Source organism: Cyprinodon variegatus, unplaced genomic scaffold, assembly GCF_000732505.1.
Source record: "Cyprinodon variegatus isolate N-32 unplaced genomic scaffold, C_variegatus-1.0 Scaffold51, whole genome shotgun sequence".
NCBI classification, from domain to species: domain Eukaryota; kingdom Metazoa; phylum Chordata; class Actinopteri; order Cyprinodontiformes; family Cyprinodontidae; genus Cyprinodon; species Cyprinodon variegatus.
In genome coordinates this window covers 1,619,168-1,631,628 of record NW_015150504.1, presented here as the reverse complement: position 1 = coordinate 1,631,628, position 12,461 = coordinate 1,619,168, and the positions used below count along the sequence as shown (strand labels likewise).

At 40.6% G+C, this 12,461-nt stretch overlaps 1 protein-coding gene across 1 annotated transcript in view; it reads right to left on the bottom strand.

Moving 5' to 3' along the window:
• The window catches only part of trnt1 (tRNA nucleotidyl transferase, CCA-adding, 1), a 14,470-nt gene extending 2,105 nt beyond the window's left edge, over positions 1–12,365 (bottom strand). The window contains exons 1-7 of the mRNA XM_015370951.1: positions 12,283–12,365; positions 11,905–12,028; positions 6,727–6,920; positions 3,259–3,397; positions 2,413–2,539; positions 2,133–2,326; positions 512–765 (exon numbers count right to left, since the gene is read on the bottom strand). Coding sequence (XP_015226437.1) covers positions 512–765; positions 2,133–2,326; positions 2,413–2,539; positions 3,259–3,397; positions 6,727–6,920; positions 11,905–12,028 — 1,032 coding nt within the window. The 5' untranslated portion in view covers positions 12,283–12,365. The remainder of the gene's footprint in view (positions 1–511; positions 766–2,132; positions 2,327–2,412; positions 2,540–3,258; positions 3,398–6,726; positions 6,921–11,904; positions 12,029–12,282) is intronic.
• Positions 12,366–12,461: the final 96 nt, after the last annotated feature.

The following is a 12,461-nucleotide window of genomic DNA, read 5'->3' as shown; positions in this document are numbered from 1 at the left end:
TATATATATATATATATATATATATATATATATATATATATATATATATGCGCAATTTTTATAATATTATAGCTCTGGAAAAGTAGTTGCAGCAACTCCTTTGCACTGATGCAAAGCAGCTGAATGAAAGGCTCTTGGGGGATGCGCTGGCAATTAGTTGCTGGGGGTTTAAGAGACAATTGCGAGACAATAAAATGGATGTTTGCCTACAAACCATTTTTACATTTAAAATTCATTCAGGCATATCATGAATCAATGCAAATACCATCTAAAGAAACATTGAGATATATGTATTTTGAATGTATACAAATATTGTCTAGTAAAGTATCACAATATTTGATGGATTAGAATATTTCCTACACCCCCATGTTCTAGATTTCAGTCCAATCTGTGATTCAATCTATTAAGGCACTAAATGGAAGCAACCATCCTCAAAAAAAAATTAAGAGCATTCATTAGAAAGCAGAAATGTAAAAGAAAGAAATCATCATCATCTGGCTAACAAACTTACATCAATAATATAATCAGTGAAAGGTTTGAGGCTGTCCGGCTCTTCGCTGGCCTTACAGAGCTCCCGTCTGTATTTAATCAGGAACAGAGCCAGCGTCTTCTCCTCTCTGGACACCTTCAGTCGGAGGTCCATCTTCTCCACGTCCACCGGGCTGTGAAACAGGGCAGCCAGGATGGTCATGGGTTTGGGGGAATCAGCTTTGGCGTTCTGCCACACCTGCTTCATCTCATCAACGTCACCATCTGGAGGCAAACCTGAGGCATAGCAGGAAAAGAAACAACGCTGACATTAATAGAAACTAAAACAGCTTTCCCAATGATAACCCGGGTTTAATAAAATCGGGTCAACAAGCTAACAATCGGCTTTTAGCGCTATTACCATTTGACCAAAAAGACGAGTCTGACCCCCTGCTGGCAAGCTGCGTGGACATTTGCCCTGCAGCTGGGTGTCTAATAACGCCATCACACTGGTGCGATGGAAATCAGGGGAGTAAATAATGGAGAGCAAAATGGACGGGGGCCAGAGTCTAGTCAGTGTTCTTTATTGTTTCACTATTTTTTCTGTCCGAATCTCTTACCAGTGCTGCACCATTTTTAATCGAAAACAGAGTTGTTTTGGTTTGTTAAATCAGAAGTGACTGGCGTGATGCATTGACGTGCGTACGTTGTATTTAATGGTTGCCCTTAGTACATGCCGATCTGAGCCGAGGCGATTTTAAAGCGGTTCACTTGCCAAGTCATGCCGGCATGGGTCAGTGAGACTATAAGCAGATTGTTCAAATTTTTTGGGTGGTGGTTTTTGGGCATTGGGAAAGGGGTTTAATAGAGGTGAATTTGATGGATGTTAGATTTGTAAAGTAAATCTAAAGAGCTATGTACAAAAATGTGAATTTACAAAATGGTTTAACTATATAAATATGTAAAATTAAACAATCGTTCATGGGGATCCTACACATTATCGCTGGTTATCCTCCCGCAGCAGTGTGTTGCAGTGACCTTGATGCAGATATTTTTGATTCATGCGCAATTTTGAAGCGTGGTCAAATGTTATGTTATGTTATTCCACGCCCCAACGCAAGTGGGACAATCACGAACTAGGTGTGGGTCTAAATACGTTCAAGACAGTGAGGAAGTGGGAGCTTTATGTGCAACAACATAGGGACATGAGGGTGAAAAAAAGAGTGGGGATCCAGGTGGAAAAATGGTCCCAGCGTTCTCACGCACCTCGCTCTTCCAGCTGGTCCATCTTCACGAGCCGTTTTCCGCCATGGCGGTCATACAAACAAAATAAGCCAGTAAGGTACCAAACAGGAAATACACATGGCGTAGAGCGGATATAGATTTGACCAATGAGAGGCCTCCTGTCTGCGGCACTGTCTTTGGTCACCTACAATTTTGGAGAAGTGCAGCAGAGTGTCTGCAGAATTTTTAAACAAAAGCTTTTTAAATGTTTTTTTTTTTTTTTTTGCAAAAAGCAGCTGGTTACTTATTTGATATCAACTCTTGTTTTAAAACGTATTTAATAGTAGAAATGAAAAATATGCTTTTAAAGTGCCTGTATGAAAACTTGCTCTCATATTAGTATTCAGTAAAGCCAATCTATCCACTGGTATGCCCCTCACCTATGTACTGAGCCAAGTCCAGATTATAGATGAGCTCCAGCAGATGAGCAGCATGGTCACCAACCACCATCTTCTTTAATTCCACCCAGATTCTCTCTCCTGATATAGCTGCCAGCCCTCTGCCATTTGTTCTAATGGCAGCCAGAGTCTCAGGATCATGCTCATTAGGCTTTAAAGCCACCCTTCCATAAAACCTGAAAGAAATTGACAGCTCTTAAAAAAAAAAAAAAAAAAAAAATCAAGACAAGTGATTACTGTCTGATGAAGGGAGGTAACCTACCTAAAATATCTCAATATTCTCAGATAGTCTTCCTTTATCCTCTGTTCAGCGCTGCCGACAAACCGGACTTTATGGTTCTGCAGGTCTTCATAGCCTTTGAAATGGTCATATAAAGTTCCATCAAGACCTGTGAGATGGAAAGTGAGGAATTTGAGAATGGATTTCAGATTAAAGAAAGATCCAATATTCATCAACAGTTATATTTAGTGAGTAAAACACATCTCTAAAGCACCTATTAGAGTCAAAAACACCTGTAAAACTTTGAACACATGAAGTTATGAGAAGTATGAAAACGACGAGGTGACATGTCTGCATTGCAGTGATCTAACCATAATGACTAATGCATGACTAATTTTCTTGATGTCGTTAAGAAAACAATTTTCATATTTTAGTAATGCTTCTTAGAATAACGACACACAAAGTTGGAACAGATCTATTGTGAGCCACCGTCTAGAAATGTGATTACCATTTTTTTTACTTTGGATTTGGTTGCTCAAAGAGACATCTACTGTCTAATTAATTCTATAATACTTGTGATGAGGAGCTGTAGATGTTATTACTGTCTTTGTCTTATTTGTATTTAAAACCAGAAAACTGCTATAGGGCCAGTTTCTGATCAGAGATAAGCTCTGGACATGGTGGATGGCCAGCTGGAGAAGTCTAAAATGTATATATGAATTTGGAAGTCTTCTGCCTAGATGTGAGGAGATATTAAGAAGCAACCAGAAAAAAAAAAAAAAAAAAGAATGTGTAAAGAAATTAAAGGGTCTAGAACTGACCCTTGTGGGACACTGCATGTTAAGAGGAGCAGAGTATAAAGAGAACATGTCAGATGAGGGGAATTACCTAGAAACATAGAGTTGATGGTGAGATCTCTCCGCTCAGCGTCTTTCTGCCAGTCGGTGGTGAACTCTACCTCTGCATGTCGTCCATCTGTCTGAACATCCACTCGTAGTGTGGTCACCTCAAAATTCTCATTGTGCAGCTGAGGACGAGAAAATGTAAGGCACTAAAGACACATCGTCATTAACACACAAAAGGCAACAGAACACTCAGACTTGATTTCTTCCAATAATTTAGTTAAAGTGGATCTCACAGATGTTTGATAAACAGACAGCAACATAATTTAACGGTTAATTCTTCTAATTTTTTAAATCATGACTTGCAATTATTGCAAACAAAACTTCAGTAACTGAGAAAAATATAACTCCTACTTAAACCAGTTATGAAAGGACACGTAATGCAGGTACATATGGACAAAATTGCTGACACCCCCATTAAACGAAAGAAAAAACCACAATGGTTATACAAAAACTTGAAACTGACAAAGTAATAATAAATTAAAACTATAAAAACCAACAAATGAAAGTCATACATTGACTTTCAAATATACATTAACAGAATTATTAAAAAACCAAACTCAAACATGTTCACAGATGAAAAAAATTACTCACTGGTAATGAAAAGCACTAGCTTAGTAAACTAGCCCCACCCGCCAGCGGTCAAAATCTTTTTTGCCTGCAAGTTTGGTCTAGAACTGACGGGCCAATCACAATGCAGAGATGTGTTTTGAATTTTTGGATGCAAAGCGGGCGGGGCTTTGAGGGCGTGATGACAAAGCTGCGCGACGCTGGAGTAAGCACAACAAGGAGGATGGCAAGAACTATTGAACAGTAGAATGCACTACGGCGGCAGCAGCTTTTAATGTAGCGCTCCATTGAAAGTTAAAAGTTCTATTTTCTGTTGCTGTTGTTCAATAAAAGTACATTTTAAGATCATTTGAGGCGAGGCTATTATACTTTAAAGCCATTTACAAATTTAATGAGTAATTAAAAAAATATTTCAGAAGTTGAGAGGACCGCGGCAACCAGCAGACCTCCGAGGGTAACGGCAGCCAGGGCTAACAGCAGCCCGTCTGCAGCGGCCCTCTCTCAGCATAGTCGTGTGTGAAGGACTGCTGGCTCTGATGGCGATTTTTGACTCAGCTTTGGAATCAGTTTTGGAAGGATTAGACTTTGGGTTTTCGTTGAAACTTGAGCAGGAACAGGCTCTACGCTCATTCATTTTTAACAAGGACAATTCGCCGTTTTACTGACAGGCTGTTTGTTTACACACCCCCACCAGCTTTCTGTCGTGCTTACTACACCACAGTCAGTTGCGCTCATTGGACAGAGCGTTGGCCAATAGGCACAGCCATGGTTTGAAAAACAACGGGTTGTTCTCAACAATCTTCTGATGTCTCATTCATCGGGGCCAGACTAAATTACACACTTAATCTCACCTTTAGTCTAGTTTATCAGGCTAGAAAAGCACTTCATCTATCCATCCTAGTTGTATTAAACCAAGTAATTTTAAAAGAATGCCATCCCACTCTATTTTACTGGAAAATTATCAAGTATTGCTGCTTTTACTTGAGTCAAATTTATAGCAATGATATCCACAGGAAGTGTCGTTGCTGAAGAAAGAGCAAACCTTCTGTCCAAGTGGAGTCCTTTCATTAAAATATAGCACTAAAGGACTTGGACCTCCATGGGGCCAGTGTGTCCAATCTACCTTACACTTTAGCTCTATCTCTGCAAAAGATGTGTACTACAGCAAGCTGGGCATCCTCTTGCATGTTTAAATTTTATATCAATTGCACTGTGTGTGCAAAGTATGATCTGCTTTGCAATACACATGTTGGAATATTTTTGGTTCCAACATAAGACACAAAACAAATGTTATGAAAGAGAACTTAATTTCGTAACTCTGGTTCTCTTATAAGAAGAGTCTCACCAAGTCAACCCTCTGTACTCTGGGAGGAAAAAGAAAGCGTATTTGAAAATACTGTTGCAGTGACAGCTCTTTAAGTAGAAGGAGGAATCCTGCCCTGGCTGACCAGGCAGATGTATTTTTGAGCATATCCTGGCAGGCATAAAGTAATAAAGGCTGCTGATATTTCACGGAGAGACTCATGTTAGTTGTAGTCTATATCTAAAGAACTTCAGATCTTATAGTAGTTTCTCTGCCAGATGTCATTCATCCAAAACATCTGACTATGCAGCATTCCTTTCGTTAATGTATCCAGCAGAAACAAAGCATTTTCGTTTTGCTTCTTAAACAAATAAGAATTATTTATCTGTAACCCTTTAGCAGCAGGAATTAGATTAATGCAGACTGATAAGGAGTGGAATCCCAAAAAAAAAAAAAAACCAGTTTATTGCCTATTTAATGCCCCTGTTAGGGGCTCTCAAGGCAAACAGGCCCTGAACGATGGTTCAGGCAAACGGTGTTCGTGATCAGGTTCCTCCTTAAGAGACCCGGCTGGGCCAAGCCTGAAGGAGTGACGTGAGGCCATCCCTCAGCGGGCCCCAACACCTGCAGGGGGAACCATGAAGGACTGTTGGCAAGAGGATTGGGCAGCAGTCAGAGGTGGAGGGGAAAGAGCTTGTGTGGGATGTGGGACTATACTGGCTAGAAAAAGTCAGGATATCCTCTACACATAGCCCAGACGCCTTTCTGCTCTTGAATGGCCTGCAAGGAGAGTAGGTAGGCTGGGGTGTGCTAGTCTTATCCCAGCTCAGCCATTGTGTTTTGGAATTCGGGGGGAGCTCTAACTGCGTGTTCAGACTATGGGCCAAACAAGTAACGGAGGTGGTCAAAAATCTCCACGATGGCAATGCTTTGTTGGTGGATGAGCACCTTAGACCTTAGGATATTGCCAGGCTGTCATGGAGGTCAGGGACAGTGCCCTTGGATTGGCAGTCTGGGGTGGCAGTTCCACTTCATAAGAAGTTTCCCACTTCAATTATAGATGGATCAGATTTCTCAGCCTCCCTGGGAAGGGCAATGTCAGGGTACTGGAGAGAAGAGACTGGCTGATTGTTGAACCCTGTCCTCAGGGGGAGTTTGCCCAACCAGGCCACATGTGTTTAGTGGACCTGAACAAAACACTCAACCCCGTCTCTTGTGGTTCCCTGTGGGGGGCGCTTCAGGAGTACAAGATCAGGGCCCTCTACTAGAAACCATCTGCTTTCTATACAAGCAGAGCAGGAGTCTGGTCAATCTTGCTGGGAAGTTGGACCTGTTCCGTGCATGTTGGACTCCGCATGGTGGATGAACACTAGCTTAGAGATGGGTGAGGAGCAGACAAAGCATAACACGACGAGTACGAGTATCACTATTAATATTAAGATATTCAGTGTGAGACACTCAAGTGACATAGCTCTTAACCACAATCTAAAGAAACTTTCAAATCTTCAACAAAAATATATAAATTCTTAATATTATTGATCACAAAGCACCAATTTGCTGTTGAAGACGTTATCATCTTACTCGTGCGGTAATGGTCCCATGCTTCTCCCCTTTATTGTTGATCATCCTGATCCCCGCAGCTTGAAACATGCACTTCATCTCTTCTGGAGTGGCTGTGGTGGCAAAGTCCACATCTTCAGGTCGCTTCCCAGAAAGCAGATCCCGCACGGCACCTCCGGCAATACGAAGTTCATGCTGGTGCTTTTCAAATACCTCTGAAAAAAACGAAGAACACACATTTACTTGTTTATTTTTTTTTTTCACCTAAGAAAGTCGTTTTTACTTTACTTATTTGAACAAAAACATTGTTTATTCCCCGTATTAATCCTGAACTAGGTGTTATTTGGCGAGTGCCCAATGATTGGGGTCCTCCTATCAGGACCAGGCCAGGCCAAGCCAGAACGGGAGCTGATCCCCCAGTGGGACAGCCACCTGCACTATCACTCAACTTTGGGAGTTCAACCTTCCACAACTTTAGGTTAAGCAATACTGGCTAGACATAGTCCACACACCTCCATGCACAGCCTGGACTATGGGACCAAGCTCCTTGAGAGAGCCTGGATTTTCCTCTATTGGTGCTGTGGTTCACCCCAGTAGAGGGTGCCACATTCCTACACTTTCAGTGAGGGGCGAGGGCTCTGATGGTTTCTTGGTAGGCTGAGTACCGGTAACAGGATAGATTACAAGGCCTGCTTAGTATCCCTCCTGCCTATGTGGGAAACAACAGTGACATTAAGGCTGCATTTCTTGGACACTTCACTGAAGAGAGGGGTGGAGCAATCATCTGGTGGTGAGTTGGATATTGCATATTAGATAAGACATCAGATTCACACGTTCATCACAGTGATGCGGGTTACGGGTGACAAACACATGGGCAATTCTAGACAGGACCCAACAAGAGCCAGTGCCCCTATAGAACTGTTTATGGCCCTTGTACGAAAGAGATAATACAAAAAAAAACAAAAACAATAATAATCTAATGATGATATTTATAATCTAAAATAATGATTTAACTTCCCTTTGAGATTAATAAAATCATTTTGAACATGTGCTGGAACAGACATAGTGATGGGTAGGGGTGTGGGGAAAAAATCGTTTTGGCTATATATCGTGATATTCGGCTGCCCAATAAAATATCGATCTTTCACTTCTTAGTATCGATTAAAAAAAAAAAAAGGTTACATAAAACATTAATGGGAAAATGGGCTAGCTCTGCACCACCACTCTGGCAGAAAGCGCTGTGGAGCCTTTTAACTGTGCGTGCAGCACCAAATCTGTGTTTGAGGCAGTCACAGTGGAAGAAAACCCCAAACAACATGGATAACAATACCTAATCAATATTTTCTGATGAAAATATACAGCACTTGCTGTTTTATCTCATCATTTGATTTTGATAGCTGGGGAAAATATGGCAATATATAGTGATACTGCAATATCGTGATAATATCGTATCGTGACCCAAGTATCGCGAAATGTATCGAATCGCAACACTCATGCCAATACTCACCTCTAGTGATGGGTGGACCTTTTCAGTTCTGTTTTAAATTATTCAAAAATCAAGGGAAAAGCTTTGTATTTCAGTTTGCATCTGCTTAAATTTATTTCTAACCTGTCCTGTCTTGCTGCAGCTTAATATGACTTCTCTGCATATATGTATAAGATAGACAATCAGATGTCTACACATTCCTACACTTAGTTATTGGCAACACATTTGCCACATTGCATCTGCAAACTGATAGCGGAACCATAGCAGTAAGAGTCTTGTGGGGTTTATTTCTTTAACAGTTTTGCACATCCAGACAGAATTCTTTCTACGCTAACATATAACCTTTAGCGGACAGCCTCTGTGAACAATTTTCAAGTAACTCTTCTTAACTAAATTTGTTTTCTGTCTCTCTAAATTAGCCAAAAACATTTGGTTTTGATCTCAAATGATCAGATCATAGTCTTCACTCTAAGTGCTTTGTCTACCACGTGGCAAAAATCAAAAAGTACTGCTTGGAACTTTAACAATGAGAAAATATTCAGGAAGTAGAAATAATAGAAGCCCTAAATGTCAGGGATAGGTTGATAGTTCGGGGAAGTGCTGCTGAGCAACACATTCATTACATTCTAAGGGGAGAAGTATTTGGTTCAGAGAACAACAGCACAAACAAATCCTGGATGGAAAAAACCAAAGGTATCAACCTAAAAATAGGTTCCAGCTCAGACAGAAGGATATCTTTCTTAAGATGGAAAGGAGATTGAAACATATGATCACAGTATGACGATATTTATAATAAAAGCACTAAAATCCCTGATACTAGCAATATAGAGGCAGTCTGCTGACGATGCCCTTGGCTCCTTTAGCAGATGTTTAGTGTTTATCTATGATATGAAGGAGAAGAAGAGATTATTTCTGAGTGGTTTGATGTACAATTGATGTAGACTCCCTGGTTAGGCATCCAGAGAATTCCTTCATGAGAAGGTGAAAATGAGGAAATATTTCAAATGTTTAAGTCAACACAATCACTGAGTTGATAACCGTTCAACTCTATCTGGCGACAAATGAAAGACAGAGAGACCAACAACTGAAGGGAGGACAAATAAATGTGCGGCAAAGCAACAAAATTCATAATACCTAATTTCTTTAATCAGTGACTGCTTAAGTTCTTTTTTGTCTAAATATTTTTTAGTCAGGTATAGCTCTGAATAATAAATAAATAATTAAATTACCGAATCTGTGATGCAAACAGGCATTATGACATCGCCAATTTTATTTAGAGCCCTTCTTATTGAATATGTTATAGCTTAACTCATCATGCAGCTCTGCCATGACAAGCAGACTACAACTGAAAGTGAAGTAAACAGGCTGCAGATGAAAGATATCCTTCACATGGAGCCTCGAAGGTCTTAATCGTTTCTAGAGTTTGGCTAATGAAGCAGACTTTCCCTCTTTGAAAAAACACTTAAACCTCTTATACAGAAGTGATTTATTTCATAATTGGCACAAACATGAGTGTCAACATTTCTACTATGAACACTATGAATAGAAAGCAACCAAACGACACTCATCTTGAATATCTTGCTCTGATTGCAACAAGAAATTACCAAACATATAGAGTTAAGGATGAAAAAAAACAACTGCTTATCTATGTACTAATGTAAACTATGTTGTATATGCTTCCTCTGTCTTTAGAATTGATCAATTGATTTAGTTGTTTTATTATTTGTCTGAGTTATTTGGGATATTGCGGTTATTCCCTTGACTTTGCTAAGCCAACATGATTCTTAAGGCAACAATAGTGAGGATCACTGACCCTAATAGAGGCTAGAATAAAAATGTGATGACTATTACCCCATTTACACTACGCTTGAAAAAGCGATCCATGCCAAGACCGGTCCCAGCTCGGATCAGTTGACCAGGTCGAGCTTGGTTCTGACGACCGTTTACACATCACGCTATCTCGGTTCCTCGACTCCTCGCCTCCTAGTGACGATCTGCGGTAGTACTGCCAAGGAGGAAATCAAGCAGTTGGTGGCGGTAATGCACCAAAAATGAGCCCACCTCTGGAACTGGTCTGCAGTAAGCGAGGTCCGGTTGTGTCTAGCTCGGTTCAGCTCAGTTTGCTTTCTATTTACACGCGATAAGTTATCTCAGTTACTGAGCTCGGACCGGTCTCGGCATGGTTTTTCAAGGCTAGTGTAAATGGGGTATATGAAAGCTAAAGAAAATTATTGTGCATTTCTGATATTTAAGTTGTAACCTCAGTTGTACAGATTAAATATAGTGAATAAATATTTTAACAAAAAACATTCTGTTTGAATTGGTCATAATCAAAACCATGATGTTGCACCAGGAATCATACAGGAAACTATCTGCTATTGTTAGATCATGAATATTATTAGGCACACATTAATGAACAAACCAGCAAGTTAGTTATAAGCATAGGTTCCTCTATTGCTTATTATTTGATGTGAATCTAATTTTCAAAATGGTGTTCTAAAGACAAATTTATGCTTCCGAGGCATATCCTCTGCAACCGTCAAATCTGTCTCTGTGCGCAAAGGTTCTGCAACAGTCGTCGCGCAACTCAAAAAATCCTGACTATGCCTTGGTATTGAAAGTGTGCAGACAAAAAGCAGCTGTGATTGGTCCTTGGTATGTCTTTCCGACTGTCTGTGTGGTCGTCCTTCTCAATTCGGTACCGAAAACCGAGGACCAACTATATTGGACAACTACAACGAAAGGTTAATCGGCCTTTTTGCCAACTCCATAAACAGAATCTGTTCCTCTTCAATGTCAAGCAACTCTAGATCCATCTCCATCTTGCAGACGCGCCATTGTTGTTTTGGAAGTTAAAGACTCCAGCTGGCGCCGCCGAAGTGCTTGCGAGTTTTCGAATAGGCTCCCCCTTGCGCTTTGGCGGGAAACTGCTGTGCGTCTCTACAAAGTCCAGACCGGCGGTGCAGAAGCATACCAGCATAACTGGTTCGTGACCAGACCCAAGCGACATTTGATGTGTGCGATTGCAGAAGTATAATCTGCCCTTAATAATGAACTGTGGAGGGCTGCATGGTGACCCAGGGTCTTTCTGCATGGAGTTAGCATGTGCATGTGTGGGTTCTATCTGGCTTCCTCCCATAGAACAAAATCATGACTGTTAGGTTAATTGGCTTCCCAAAATTGTCCTTAGATATGTGTGTTTGGTTTTATGCTTTTGTGTGTCTCTCTGTTGCCCTACAACATCTCTCACCCATAGACTGCCAGACATGAGCACCAGCTCCACCGTGACCCTGACGGGATAATGTTTGCTGAGAAGATGGTTGGATTGACAGTTAACGGTAATATTTTCACAATTAAATAAAGAACGCTGTAATTAATTACCCACATGACCAAAGTGCTGTGGACAAACCAATGATATTATATATGTTTTGTTAATTAAATTTGGTCAAATAGTGAAGGACATCATCTATCTCTCTTTCTACTATATTAGAATATATGGATAATCAGTTTAGATATTCGTAGCGTTTGGTAGTGCAAAATCATTTTATTTTGTAGATGTGAAATGATTGAATCAAAACCAGTTATGCTACAAAAAAATGTGTGGCTCTCCGGCTCTCTCACTTTACAACAGTAAAAATAAAGGCTAAATAGCAAAAGAAAGAGGAAAAACAGAAGGTCTAGTAGATGAGTGCTGTCTAATAGAGTAAACTCACCCGCTATTCCATTCAGCCCATCAGTGAAGAGAGACTGGAACTCCTTGGTCTTCAGCCTCATGGTAAACAAACTTCGCCATACACTCAGTCTAATCCCAACAGGTTTGACTAATGTGCTCCACATCTACAAACAAAGAGAACGAGACAAGTCCATTTAACTTGGGCCCCTTTGCCATAAAGTTTGAGCTAGCAGGCTAACATGCTAGCTGGATAACCAGCTAGGTTAATAGCTAGCTCGTTAATAACGTTCTCAAAGCAGCTGCTACTGTCAGCACGTGTGTGTAAACAACGTTTTATCGAAAATTCAATAACAAATAAGACATAGAAACAACCGAAAACTTTAGTAGCCACATAACAAATCAAAGATACTGCTGTCACCGAATATTATCTTTATCGCTCATGTCTTCATGAAGCGGTGCCGGAAGCTTTTACAAACTTGTGTTGCTGGCGACCAATGGGTGAGAGCTCCAAGTCTCATAAGGCGGGATTTAAAACTGTTCTCGCGATAATTTCGTAGTTAAAGTTTCAGGCGCTGCTGTCTGGGGCTGTCAGACAGA